A 15,548-nucleotide genomic window follows, 5' to 3' on the forward strand; every position below is an offset into this window, starting at 1 on the left:
CAGTATGTACAGCCTACGCTGTTACAGTCGATCAAACATTTGATGGCTTTGATACACTTGACCGTAGTGCATGGTACTGAATTTACTACACGCCAATTTTTGGAGAAAAAAAAATGTACTGTTACGTGCTTTGCATGCAGATGTATGTGCCTAGAGCTTGAAAGCACAGCCGACAGCATGTGCCATCCCTGTGCTTACTTGAGCACTCAGAATTGTCTCCCTTTGTATGACTGACTGTGGGTTGACCACATCACGTGTGGACACTGCAGCGTGGGAGCTGACGACAAATGTGCGTAGACGTAACAGCTACAACCCTCGCATTTCATGTGAGTGTTATGGAACATATGCACCGACAGCATGAATCCTTTCAGAGCACAAGGTGCGACTTTCCTGCAAAAACTGCGCAGCTCTCCTGCTCTGGTTGATAAAGAGTTTTGTTACTGAAAACTAGGTTTGAGTGTGTCTGTTCTGCAAGAACACACAGTATGCAAACTCTGCTGTATTATTGCAAAAATACACTCCAGATTATTTAATGTGCCTTAGTACCATTAAACCCTAATTACTAAAGAACCGATTGCATTCATGAACCAATAGCTGATCTCTGATTCGTAGTACAATGGTGCCAGTTTTTCTACAAACTGTCCTGTTGAAGCTGCAAGTGGGTTGGTAAAAATTCACTTGGCAAAGCTCAGTTTTTGACTACCACACTTTCACTGTTTGGCAATATATACTGCAGCAAGGTGTAAATGACTATGCCTAACTTGTGGAAAATAAAACAGAGCATGCTAACAAGAAATAATTTAATGACGAAACTTTGCGCTTTCAAGTTCCACACATAAAATTTGAAATATGTGATTTATAAGTCACCCTTTGCCCAAACGATTACCATTGTACACCTCTACAACCTGTACACAAGATCGTCGGCACACAGCACAGAAGATGCATATTTACACAAAATAAATTAACAATGGCAATATGCCGTGAAGAACTAAACCAACAGCTGTTCCATCAACTGTCGTGGTACCTGCTCTTGGAGAGACGACAGGCCTACACCACTAAACCCTTTCCAAATAGCAAGAGGTCTGGTAACACAGCAAAGGAGACCTTTAGCCAATGGCACATATCATCACAAAAGCACTTTGCAAACAGTGTTCACGTGGTTACAGGTGAGGCATTGGTGAACAACGTACGGCTTAACCCTGGTCTCGCAACGTTGTTTACGTGGTCGCTGCTCACATTGCAAGTGCATAAAGAGCTGGTCAGTCACACTCGTACATGCGATAATAATCCAGACTGGCATTCAAAATTGCAATAATCCATATAAAAGCACATCACATCAATATGTCGCAGGATGAGTCCCTCGCATTACATGACTTGCAGTGAGCTGTGATCAATTTTCTGTCCTTCACAATCAACACGCAATAACTAGTGGCACATTATCATAAAAAGCTTATCACAATTCCTTATGCCACGCTTGCCAAAAGGCACAGCCTGAACTGTGCACAATGACACTGCTAAATTGGTGCTAGTATTATTGGAGTGAAATGGTATGTGCAGAAGCATAAAGCACAGTTTTTGCAATGCAGGATATTCTTACCTATGACAGCAACAAACAAATACAGACAGCACAATAACTGCAACAGAAAAAGGAAAGCAGCATCCACACAGATCATGTTTGAGGGTAAACCAGCTCATGCAATTTTTTAAATGTGTGCATTTGCGTGTCCTTCAGAGATATAGCACTGGCATTAAAAACTACTATGCTGCATCTAATTAATGTTTTTTTTTGTCATAGAAAGCAAACAAAAATTCTATAGTCCTTGCAAACTTCATTAGTAAAAAATTTGCTCTTCGACACTAATTGTACTTCTCGGGGCAGTGATTTCTTTGAGAGCAAGAAAAAAGAAGTGCTGATTTCAATAAACACCTGGGTTTGCTTACCTAGTTACCAACTTCACAGCAAAACGAGGGTTAATATTTTGGACAGTCATCATACCCGCAACCAAATTTTCAACTACCTCACTTCAATCCAAAATACTATTGCCTTTGCTTTTCTAACTGGCCTGCTATACGTCCTCATGTATGCATACTTACAGCAAAGAAAGATGGTGTTACACAACAGATTAAAAACAAAAAAATTAAAAGCACTCAAAAGCTTCACCTTACAAAATGTGTTCACAAGACCAAAAATGTGTTATGCAGAGGAACTTCTGTATAACCACCACAACAGGAAGATTGGGAAAGGCATAAGGAGTGGAGTGCTAACTGAAAAGCTGCCTTTCTTTTTTCAACCTTAACGAGGCATGTTTTTGTCAGCATAACTACATAACAACTGCAAGCAGCATGTTTGGATGAAAAACATGATTACTAGTATCTAAGCACATGTCAGAACAGTTTCATAAGCTTGCCGCAGCATTCACTTTGGAAACATCAGAAACATCAGCCAGCATGACACTGACGCATGTGCACTCTATCTGGCCCCTCTTCTTTCACACAGCATGAATGGAGCATTCACTCCTTTGAACAGAAGCAGTGTCTTCTCAGAATGAGACTCCACTTCTGCAAAGACACTGCAGTTGTATTGAGCAGAGAAAACTGGATTCCCAGCAAAGCTCATTAGTACTTTAGTGATTCACTACATTTTCCTTTACGTCCTGTCAGGTATGTTCTTCAGGCAGTAGTTGGCTCAAAGAAAAAAGTGTTACCATTCCATTAATGACACTAGATGTTTATCTACTCAACAGTGGTGCCGTTTTTTTTTCTTAAACATGAGTGGCTTGTGAGGTGGCACTCGAAGGTTGCCATCATCATAATTTAACGAATTCAAACCCACCCAATGACAAAAGTTAAAATTTTCTGTCCTCACAGATGCCACAGTTGTGCTAAAGAAGGCTCAACGCTGCGAAGTGACACCAGTAGGCTGCGGAGGAAACACTGCATGTCTTAGGTGGATGGTCGATGGAGGACTGTAGCCATGGAAGCTCCAATAAGAGTACTGCAATGTCCGATATAACACCGCCAGGCTCCTGTGTGCGGTGCCAGGTGGCTCTATTCTGCAAACCACGTTAAGCTTGAATCTACCCTGGCAGATGAAAGCAGGGAGATTGGCATTTCATTTTTACAGCAGAATCTTGATGACACGATCCCGGTTGATATGAATCTCGGGATGATACAAATTTGTAAAATGCCCTGGCCAGAGCGCGCTTTGTGCAATGGGGAGAAATTCGGATGTTACAAACATCCCGCTCCACTGCGGATGAAACGAATGCATGAGCCGCAACTGCGCCTTCAAGCACCGAGTACTTGCTACTCCTACATCGCCGACACCGGGATCACCTGTTGTGCAGTGCACAACGGTGAGCGGCGGCGCGCGGCTCGCACATTGCCAATGTCGCAATTGCCAGTAGTGAGGTACACATCATGAGCAGTGGTGCGTGTGACCAGCATAGCGCCGACACTGCGAGACAGTGGTGACGTGCGGCCGTAACTAAACCCCATCAGCTGAAAGCAGATTGTCGTAAATTCTGCGTGTGAATTTTGTTCGTTTTGGATAATACGAATTTCGGATGATACCAATATTTTTCATGACCCCGCGAGATTTGTATGATTGAGATTCTACTGTTATATGTCCTGCTGTAAAGTCGTGCAGTGCTGTGGGAATTGACAAACAGTAAGGGCTTTGTACATTACTAGATACATGCATGTCTGTTTACCATCCACACTGGTCCGCCAATAATGCGCTGTTTATAGAGAGCTGGTATCAAGTAGCACAGCTTCTAGATGAATGTATGAGAAATCAGAACAAGAACAGATCAGCAGTCACATATAGTGGTGCCACATAATCTTGAACACTTCTGCTAAGCAGGGCATGTGATAAGATAGCTTTCCGGCTTGTCTTAGAGGGAATCAGGACGGCCCTCACTTTTTTAAACATGGCTGAGTACTTTGAAACTTAGTACACCTCTGAGATGAGGCCGAGCAACATGGCCACAATTCGTTTTCAGTTTTAAGCATGCAAGACTGTTCTTGTGCAGTACAGTCTGCTCTGTGCAGTCTGCTTTCATTGCTGTGAATTGCCGACTGGCCCCTGTTTTACCAGATCAATGCCACATAGTGCACTGCTTCGTTAAATAAATTCCCTGACAACTCTCTCAGCAAATGCAAGATGAGCTTATTGGTGCCATACAACATGAAGAATGATATACAGGCAGGCTAACATATGTTTTGTGGACTTCGTTTTGCTTGCTCGTTGAATAGAGAAAATGAAGGGTCGTTGACTTGAAGTTCAGCACAAGACTTAACAACAAAGCTAGGACAGCTCACTTTTTCCTTGGCCATGGGGATATAATTCGGTTGAGCTACTTGACCGTCTTGCATGAGGTAGCTAAAATTGTGTGTTATGTTGGGGCATGTCAAACCAGATACACAGAGCCTTCTAGCTTAAAAAGCAAGGTGTTACTTGTCGCCAGAAAGGTGAAGGGCCTGATGCATTCTACTACTTTTTTCCTTTGTTGGACGTCGCATAGCTTTGGCAACAAAAAGTACTAGAGATCGCTGCCGTGTGAAATTGTGTACTACTAGTTAAACTCATGCACATACACATGACCGCCTATTTATAGTGTATTCTGGATGAAAGAGGTAAGTACCATAACATAAACGGACGTAATTTGAAACGAAACCTCAACAGTACTGAATGTCATCTCCGTGTAAAGTGCAAGTGTCAAATACCTGACAGCTTAGGCTGGACAATCATTCATGCATGGCTGTACAAGCAGTGCAACAGTTGTTAAGCTTTCAATGTTTTCAAGAACCAAAAATAGTAGGTATGATCGTCTCAATACAAAAAGTGCATGGAGATAGCGTTTCTTGCTTTTGCCACCAGTTTCCAGCAAATTACCATAGAACTGGCCACCAAATCCAAACTGTGCTCTCTTTACACAAAATGATCAACAAAACTCTGATATTCTACTCTCAGTGTTAAATGAAATGTGAACAAGACAAGCAGAACAGCATAAGATTTTAACTGAGGGAAGTGCACTTTATATTCTTTTCCGTGGAGCAAAAACCACTGTCTAAAAGTGTTAATGGGTGCTGCCTGTATATATTTATTCTCCAGCAGCTAATACAACATTTTTTTTGTTCATGTTGCAGTTGTCCTGTTTGCATTTCATTTAATTCTGATAGTTAATGTATGCAAACGCCACTGCTCACTGCTATTGCACTCAAATGCACCTTAGCTATGCCTTTTGCAGTATGTCTAATGAGGAGGGTACAGACACAGTTATGTGCACTAGGAAAAATACCATCTATTTCTGCTCGAGCAAGAAAGAGCAATAGCATCAGTTTATAAACTTGCCTTATATAGAAAGCCCTTGCAAAAATTCAGGTTTGCATTCAAACTGAGCTATGTGCTACTGATGTTCCCCAAAACGGCACATGTCTCTTTTGCACTATTTTTTTTCCACACCTTTGTGGGTGCCATCACGTCAACAAGACAGTTAGGACAGCAAGCTGGCATGTCAGAAAAAAGAGAAAGAGCATGAAAACAACATGAATCAAAGAAGAAAACATGATAACAGCTAAAGTTATGTTTTTTTTTTCCTGATTCAGTCAGTGTCGTTTTCGTACTGCTTTTTTCCAGACATCCGTGACTCCTTCCAAATGGTTCCAACAACTGCGATCAGATGCACAAAACAAGTTACCCATACTACTTGCTCCAACAAATGAAGTATTTAACAACACAACAGCTAGCACATCAGTGCTCACATGAACACTGGCTGCCAAATTCCAGCCAGCCATTACTTTCTACACCCGTGTTAACAAACTGACATAGCTAAGATGACCATTAGTGACTGCGCATGAGTAGTGTGTGTCCACACACAGAACTTGCTCACGACAATGAGCGTTGCGTAGGTACGCAACTGAATTTCACAAAACTTCAGTGCAACAAAATCCAAGAAATGTGGCCTCAAAAATAAAAAATACCAGAGGAAAGGATAGTAGGAATGAACCGGCCATGCGTGGTAAGCCACTGGTGCCCTTTCAAAACGGTGAACACCAACAACAGCAGCAATCATGCTAAATACCGAGAAATCCCTCGCAGCACTTGTACGCGGCTTCTCCCCACCTTGCCATCATCATGCAGCACAGAAGCAGCATTTTCTTTTCCTTCCCTGACAGTTACCCGGCATTGCTTGGCACTCAATCAAGTTGAAAGCATGCAGCGCCAATCAAACCGGGTGTTGGCACTGTGTGTCAAGGGAGGGATGGGCGGTGCCACCAGTGTCCATCCTGTGCCCACTGTGCTGCTGCTGTCTGAGGCTGCAGCCTGGGGCCCGCTGTTCACCTCTTGGGCCACACAGAGGCCGCAGTAGGGAATCTTGTGCACCAGCTGCACTAGCTCCGTGGCTGACCGAGGCTTGCGGCCTGTCAGCTGGCGCGTGCACGTCTCGAGAGTGGCAGCATGGCCCATCAACAGCACGTTACCACCTGCGATGACGGCCATTTGTGAGAATGGCGCTTGCGATGTATGGTATAAATGGGGGCAACGAAGGCAGGATGTAACAAACCGTTTGTGATAGTAGTAAATATATAGTGTAAAAAAAAAAGACGTTTTCTCTCCTATTCAACAAAACCTCCCACCTGATGTCGCTGCAGTGCACATGCAGAAATGGCTGGAGTGTCAACAGCTGCACTTAATTACTCACTCTTTTCTAGCTTGTAACAGTTCGACTTTCCGTTAAAGCAAGTTTACCATCCTTAGAAGGCCAATATCAATTTGTTCTGTGTCTCCTTAAGCTGAAGAATGGAAGGGCTATGTAATTTAAAGTTGTAAGCACGTCCAATTTCCAGCACACAAAAGGCTGCTTAAATAGGTACAGCTGGGGAAGAAGAAGACGAAGACCTAGTGGGTGGATTCGTGTCTGCTTCTAGGTCTGTGTTTTCGCTTTTCGCTGCCTTCTCGTGTGTGGCGTGGGTCGGACAGTGCCCTCCGTGCGACCGAATGCTGACGACGCCCCTACGGAGAAATTCCCGGCACGGCGGGCGCATTCTCAAGTGAGAAAACCCAACCGGAACCCTCAGGGGCAAGCTAGGCTTAGCTCGGCGCTGCCGAGCGAGGCCGCGCTACGCGTCTGCATGGATTCTGCGTTGTCGACGACGGCTACGCGGATGCCCGCTGTGTTGCCACCTGACGCAGCCTCCACGTCCACGCAATCGTCAGCGCCTCTAGGCCTCCAGCCTGCGCCGTCTTCCGATGCTACGACTTTGGCCTGTGACATGGACTGCTCTACCGCCTCCGTGCCCGTGGCACTTCCTCAAGAAACTGTGCCCGTCGCGCCAGTTCAGTATTCCCACCAAGGGCCGTCACCAGCGTCTGAGCCTCCTCCACAGATGCCTCCCGTGAGTCAAGGCTCTCTTCCGCCTGCTGCGAACTCGTTCCGCGTTACCATCAAGCCTACATTCCGCTTTGATATGACTGCCATCCCTGCCCGGAATGTTCAAGCCACAATTGACCATACCCTTGGCTCTTCGAACTACTGCGGGTTTGTCGTCCATCGCCCATCGAACACCATCACGGTAAACTTGTCATCCTTGATGGACGCCCAGAAACTTTGCGCAGTTACGCGGATCCCCCTGGATGACAGCAAGCATGTCCCGGTGCAAATATATTTTGCATCTGGTCCTGACACACTCCGCTGCATGGTTTATCATGTCGACAGCACGAGCCCTCCCGAGGAGGTGCGCGCAAATATTCGCTGCTCAACTCATGTTGTACTGCAAGCACGGCCTATGGGTCGCCGGGGCTCATACCTGCTCATCCTGCAAGGCCCGTTGACTCTCCCGAAGTACCTTACCTACTACGGTGCGATCGTCAAACCACAGCCCTTCCGACCTCGTCGTATTTTTTGCTATCACTGCCACAAAGAAGGACATATGCAAAATACCTGCCCTAATCCAGCAGCTGTGGCCGACATGAATGAACCAACAGCTCATTGTGCCCTGTGCAAATCGCCGGACCATGACATTCGCTCCCCCGCTTGTCCAAAGAAGAAGCAAGCGAAGAAGTTTCACAAGTCGCCTGCAAAAATGGATGTTCCTACAAGTAATCGCTTTGCAGCTCTCGCATGTGACGACAACGACTTCCCTGAACTTCCTTTATCTGAGCCTGCTGCTCACCATATGTCTCCTCGCCAGCGTACATATGCACAAGCGGCTCACCTTCCCGGATCAAATGGTACGCCCAAACGTCCAGTGCATCCATCACATGTGGATACTACAGATGAAGACACAGCTTTAGACAATGCAATCGCGGAGGCTCGCCGCCGACTAGACGAACTCACCCAGCGCCGGGAACAGCGTCGTTCTCAATCCTATCGAAGAATTCTCATAACTCGGGAGCAATCATCAGAGGAATCACCTAGGGTAAGCACTGGCCCACAATCAGGTGCCGACCACCTGTTAGCCGTGACTACCCCGACAGTGGACAAGATATTAGCGCTGATGAAGCAGGTGACATCCCTCATCGTGGAAGCTCTTCGGCCTCGTCATGGATAGCGCATCATCATCGGTGGTGGTGCAGTGGAACTGTCGCGGTTTCGCTAATAAGGCCTCTGAAGTGAACATCCGCCTTCGCGACGGAAAGCTGAGGGCATGGGCGTTCCTACTGCAAGAGCATAATGCACTCCCACGCCTTTCAGGTTTCTGCGCATACCATTCACCATCTATCCCTGATCGCCGTTGCACCGCCTCCTCCCTCAGCCCAGGTAAATCTGCAATTTATATTCACAGTTCAGTTCCGCACACACCGCTCGACCTTTCACGGTGGTGCAACACACGTCAAGAGGTTGTCGCCCTTCTCGTAAAACCTGCACGCACACCCCTTATTCTAGTTTCTTTTTATAGTCGTCCTGGCTCCGCATCTCCCAATCTGGGATGGGTTCGTTTTCTACGTTCTACCAACTCGGGTATCCCTATTCTAGTTGGCGGTGACTTCAACGGCGCACACACTGCGTGGGGTTACCCATCGGATTCCTCAAGGGGTTCACACATCCAAGGGAGCTTTTCAGACCACCCGAATACTTCTACCCGCCCACGAGGTGGCCCGTATTCACCTGATTTGACTTGGTGGTTAGGCCCCGGTAACCCTCGTTGGGCTGTTGATTCTGATACTTGGGGTAGCGATCACAGCCCTATTTTTATCTCCCTCACGCCTACGCGTCTACGGAAAATACGCCGCACTGTACGAATAACATCATGGGATTCTGTACGCGCAGACAATCATTTATCTACATTCAACCCCTCTTCAGCATTGTCTACTCTATCTGATGTTCTCGCTACTCACACTATTACCACTACTGTAAATGAAGATGACCCAAACCCGGACATACATCTCTTGAATCTGTGGGCTCTTCGTCGCCAGGCGGATCTTTACGCTACTCGTCACCCCGATGACCCTTCGGCTCTTCCTACTCTTCACTGCGCTACCGCACGGGCGCGGCGCTATGCAAAGCGGCTAGGCAGGCAATGCTGGGCTGCATGGTGTGCCCGCCTGTCCTCTACGCAGGGCAATCGACATCTTTGGAGAGTGTTTCACGCCATGGAGCGCCCTTCTCAGGTTGCAGATTACACAGAGAGCATTCGCCTCGCGCTAAATGTGGATGAGGACACATTTGCACAACAAGCGGCCCGTCAATTTTTTCCAAACCATGACTGCACCGCTACGTCTCCACCTGACTTATCGGTAACAGAGCCCCCCGATGGGATTACTTCTGACCTCACCATGGCAGAGCTGCTGGCCTCCATTGACCGTTTAAAAACTACTACTACTCCCGGGCACGACGGCATACCTAACTCCTTATTCCGTAACTTGGAAGGGAGGGCTTTGGAAACCCTACTTGATACTTTTAACGAAGTGTGGCTTTCTGGCGTCATGCCGGGAGACTGGAAGCATTCTATTGTGGTTCCAATCCCCAAGTCAGGTCAGCCTCCAGTATCTCTCTCGGCCCTTCGTCCAATTTCCCTTACCCCTACCATCTGCAAGCTTTATGAAAACATTCTAGCCGCACGCTTATCATGGTGGCTGGAATCCCATGATTGTTACCCAGATTCCCAAATTGGTTTCCGCCCACATATTGGAACGGAGGACGGCCTTGCTACTTTGGCTGCTGACGTGCTTGACCACTCTCCACAGAGTCACCTTGTACGAACCGTAATCGCTACAGACATAACAAAGGCATATGATAACATCCTTCACTCTGCCATTCTTGCCTCCCTTCAAACTCTTGGTCTCCCTCACCGGTTCCTCCTCTCCATTCACGCCTTTTTAGCAAATCGAACCTTCAGCGTGCGTGTCCACGGAAAGCCCTTTGGTAATTTCACTTTCAATAGAGGAGTGCCGCAGGGCTCCGTTCTCGCCCCCACATTATTTAATGTGGCTTTAATTCCTCTGGTTCGAGCCCTAGAGACCATCCCTTCTATCCGCGTGCTTGCATATGCCGATGATATCACCTTGTGGTGCTGTCATCCAGATGCGTCTATTCATCAGTCGGTCCTTCAACACGCGCTGGATGTATTGACATCTCGCTTCCCACCTTTGGGTCTAACACTCTCTCCTACTAAATCATGTTTCATTCGAATTGGAAATAAAGCCGCCTTACGGAAAGCTCCCCCTTTAAATTTTACGGTACATAATTCTCTGATTCCTCAGGTAGAAACTGTTCGTATTCTTGGTCTTCTCCTCCATACATCTGGGACTGGCACCCCGTGGCTGACAGCCACCCGTAAATCGGCTCACGCTACTCTAGGTCTGATTCGTCGCATAGCTATGCGCTCTGGTGGCGCACGTGCTCATACGGCCCGCCAGCTTGTGCGCTCTATCCTTCAGCCACGGATAGTATATCAGGCTCAATTTCAACGTCTCACCCGCAGACAGTGGGACTCCCTTGAAGCTATCAATCGTGAGGCTATGCGCGTCATAACATATCTGCCTCGTTTAACACCCATACCTGTGCTACAGGAGTTCGCCCAACTTAATACACTCAGTGAGATCATCGACCAACGGGTGGCAAATAGAGCTCGAAAACAGTCTCTCAAACTTCATCGTTTAAAGACACTTCCACCGTGGTCCTATTGCCAGCTCACTGACAATCGCCCCACTGTTTCCCCGTCGGTATCAGCAGCGTATCTGCCTGAAGGGTGCATATTATACACGGATGCATCTCATTCTGCAGAGAGGGGAGTTACTGCTGTGTATAGTCCATCTCATCCGCATCTCAACTCTCGTGCGACGTATACTGCGGATACGTGCACTCCCCTGGCATTGGAACTTCAAGCCATTTACAATGCCATTGCTTCCCTTCCGCTCGTTCCAACATTCAATACAGTTCACATTTACACCGACTCCCGCGCCGCCCTTCAACAGCTGAAGGCTGTTCGACGAACGTTCCAGATTTCACAATCTATTCATGTGCTCTGCGCAAAGTATCCATGTCCTGTGCGCATACACTGGATTCGCGGCCATGCCCAGGATCCACATAACATTCAAGCGGATGCTATGACTCATCTTCATACATTAGACGATCCGCCACCTTCCCCTCTTCCCCCAGATCCGTTTCCTGTCCCACGTTTCCGATTCCGAAGTTCTGCGCCAGCGAACACTGCGCTCTAATTCCTCCGTGTTCGCACCCTCTCCCCCGTAGTCTTACTCAGCAGGAGGAGTATCCGTGCGCCGGATTCGGGCAGGGGCGGCTCTGACACCATCTGTCCGTCATCGGTGGCGTGCCAAAGATCTGCCACTACCTGACAGGTGCCCTCACTGTGGCGCTGCACCGGACATATGTGATGTGCGGCACTTGTTGTGGACGTGCCCAGCGACGGTTGCTATCAGAAAACGGCTCCTCAGGGAGGTGGGCCTGTGGTGGAACCGCGAAAGTGACTTCGTGAAGTGGACAATGGACAACCGTTTCATTAACAACCTCTGCGACTACCTCAGCGCAACGGTTCTTCACTCCTTCTTTTAACTTTCAATCCCGTGCATTCCTTCCCCCCTTTCCTTTTTCAACTTATGCTCATGGCACACTTCTCGAATAAAAAAAAAAAAAAAATAGGTACAGCTTTACTTTACTTTGAAACTTCCTGCATACATTACATGTGCTCGTCCCGTATCTCGTCTGTCCTATGTGCCGTCGAAAAAGCCTCTCATTGCGTTCAAATTACATCCCTGTGCAGCTTTTCTTTTTTCTCTCTGGGGGCTAACATTGTCCTATTCTTTAGAATATTTGGAGAAAAGAAAAGTTATGTTAATCACATCCAGATATCTATGTTTGCAACTTCATCTGAAATTGCTGCTGTGTGCTGTGCACTTTCAGCGCCCGCCTGTTATGCACCCTCAAGGTGCCCACCTTCTGACGCTGTCCTCTTCAGGACATTCTGGGCGATGTAGAAGCTCCGCATGTAGTACTGGTCAACAGACTCTTTCTTGTGCTTCAGCTCGTCGGCTTCGATGATTGGCTTGTAGTCCACATTGATGTGGAAGCCAGTTCTTTTAGCTCGGCAGGACTCATCCAGGCCGGTGTGCCCTCGGGGTACCACGCCAGCCACTCGAACAGCCCGGGCTCCACGTTAATGAGCACGTCATCAAAATGCAGTGCTGCAGTCACCAAAATGCATAAAAGACAAGATGAGAGTCCGACAAACAGCTACAGGTTATGTATGAGTGAAGAACAAACAGCAACTCATGTAATGGATTTCCTTGCATATTACAGCGAGAGCTGTTTATGGGACATTTGCCACTGATGATGCGCAACACCGCTGACAGCAATGTGCAATCTAGCTGATGACGCCTAGCCCCATGCAGTGATCGCATGACCCTTCACATGCTTCACACTACTTTCATTGCCTTTGAGTGGGCCATACACTCACTCGTGATCATGTGACTGCCCCGGCACACACCGAGCCTCGCGCTTCATGCAAACTTTGTTGTCATCGAGTGGAACATGCAGTAGTAAGAAGCCGCCAAACGTTTCAAAATGTCTCTTGGACACCACAGGTAGCTGGGAAGCAACACCCCGCAAATGTGTGGTGCGTTGAACACAGGGAGCATGTGCTACGGTCGCTGCTTGAAAACATCCACAAGTCTGTGCCCATACATAACGTGGACAATAAATGACAACATTTACGCCTTGCTGTGTAATGTAGGAAAAATTGGAGATAGCAGTGTCATCTTACTATGCTGGTGACGCTTCACGCTTGGTTTATGGTACAATTTGAGGCGCGAGTGTCCTCGCTATGCTGAAGCCAAAGACTGTGTGTGTCTTCATAAGGGCTAGAAACAACTTATAAGGAAAGGTGTGGTAGCAGCCTAGCCTTACAGTGGGCGGACACCTGGACCATTCTGTGAAGGGACTAGGAAAAAGGAGAAAGGGGTAGAGATTTAAAAAAAAGTAAGAGCATTTAGGCTAGCTCTCACTGAATTTTGTGATTTGAGCAACAGGTAGATGTAAATTTGTTGTCAATACATTGCAGAGGTCACCCAGAAATGGAAGAAAGAGTTAGAATGTTGTACAGGTCATCTAAGGTCTTAGCCGGCCATATAAAATTGAGGTGACTGGCACAGTGCACTGAAATGTGAAACTTTCCACTGAAGCCAGAGCACTTGTGCCAAGCATGAAGAGATTTATTCTGAGGAGCATGCAAGAACAGATGCGAGACCTAAACACTTTATTCCATTTTATTAAAACTCACCAGGCAACCTCAACATCTGCAATGCTACCGATGTGATATATTAAAAAAATCAGATCTGCTCACTTTATTGTCTCTAATTATTTGCATAAAGCTAGTGTTCCACTCGCTGAGTCTAATCTTAAACTACCTGATTTATAAATATGAAAAAAAAAACCACATCCACCTTTTTCAATAAATACTCTTCCATTATACATCTCTGAATCGAGAATGTAAACTTATATTACTTCAATTTTATCATCCCATCTACATCACCACCAAAAAGTTTTCATTCCATGCTGTCGAACCAATGAACTTTAGATTCCTTCTAACCTCAGACTAGCATGAAGTGAAACAGCCTTCCCTTTTTCAATGAAGAAACATCACTATTCAGAACAGCTGTCAATAACTACACTATTTGATGCAACTTTTTGGCGCATATTCTTATTTTCAAATGTTCTCCACATTACACCTAATGAACTGTTCTGTTTTTTATTTTTTCTGTTAGATGCATTATTTTATTAGCACTTTGTTCTGTTCTACTGTTCAATACAATGCCCAGCCCAGCTGTAACATCCACAAGCCCCGAGGGTAAGGTAATAAATAAACAGATAAAACACCAGTAATTTATTGCCCCTTATGGCTGCAGATCTCACACATATGAACTCGGAGGCATATTTCTGCTCAGGCTTGGCTAGCAAATACCATCTCCCTGACTTCATGATCCTATTCTGTGCACTCTATCACGCCTACAGTAGTACAGCACATGTAGATAAAAAGAGCAGCTCACTAAGATTTGTCCCAAAGATACATAAATTTCATGCCTGCTTCTGTTCCACAACAAATACGAAAACCGCATTGGGGACATGCATCACAGCCTATCCTGGGCACTGAAACGAAGGGTAAACCTAAGCTTGTCCTTAAAGGGACATTACTTTCAACGCGAAATGTAGCTTTCATAATCGGAAAAGCCGAAAAGGCTATAAAATGAAAAACAGGTGTTGCCATCACTGGCTGATTTCAAAAGTTAACTGTGGTGCGTTTACAGTTCTTTTTTTTTTTGGGGGGGGGGGGGGAGGTCGCAGATCCCAGAGGCTAGACGACATTGTCATTCGCATCAAATGATGAAAGTCCTTTTTTAGTGTGGGCATTGCAAGTTAGAGTCAAGTGGCGGGAAAGTTCTTAAATGCAATTTTATCAGCAATAAACGGGTCTTTTGGCACTGGACAAGCATTAACATACCCAGAAAATTCACAGAATAGATTTTTGCTGAGAAAAAAATAACACAGCTATCGTGCCTTTCCAGTTTTAAGTCTCTTGCCACAGAAGAGAACAACACGCATAGTGTTGTTATGATTAGGGCCCTTCATTTTAGGGCTTCATTTTTCCACAGTTTGGAGGAAGGGTGTGGTTAGAGATTGAGCAATATTTTTTAACCCAAAATTTGGGCACAAATCGGGTTATTCAGTAAAAGGTACATAATTCAGGTTTTTTCGGGTAAATTTTGCAACAAAAGACAATTTACTTTAAGAGCTGTTTTTGTGCAGGACATAAATTGGTCTCTCGCAGTCCATAAATAATAGAAAAACTGTTTACAAGCCCAGTAACTTCTTTTTTTTTTCCACTTATTCAATAACTGCCTTGCATTTTTTGTCATCCCCTACTCAGCACTTCCACGGCCATGCAAGATCTGTCTGCCTCTGAATTCCTTCAGCATCACAGCGACCACTCTAAAACACAAAACAGCCTTGGAGTAGGACATTGTTAATATGGGGCTTGCAAAAGTGATGCCAACAGAGCGTCTGTTCAGCACCTGTGTTTGTTTGGTC

The 15,548-nt window shown here is 46.1% G+C and overlaps 1 protein-coding gene across 1 annotated transcript in view; it reads right to left on the reverse strand.

Moving 5' to 3' along the window:
• Positions 1–786: 786 nt before the first annotated feature.
• The window catches only part of Epp (Ecdysteroid phosphate phosphatase), a 64,199-nt gene continuing 49,437 nt past the window's right edge, over positions 787–15,548 (reverse strand). The window contains 3 exon segments of the mRNA XM_077626842.1: positions 787–6,489; positions 12,402–12,536; positions 12,539–12,649. Coding sequence (XP_077482968.1) covers positions 6,206–6,489; positions 12,402–12,536; positions 12,539–12,649 — 530 coding nt within the window. The 3' untranslated portion in view covers positions 787–6,205.

The sequence above is a fragment of the Amblyomma americanum genome, chromosome 6, assembly GCF_052857255.1.
Source record: "Amblyomma americanum isolate KBUSLIRL-KWMA chromosome 6, ASM5285725v1, whole genome shotgun sequence".
Lineage (NCBI taxonomy): Eukaryota > Metazoa > Arthropoda > Arachnida > Ixodida > Ixodidae > Amblyomma > Amblyomma americanum.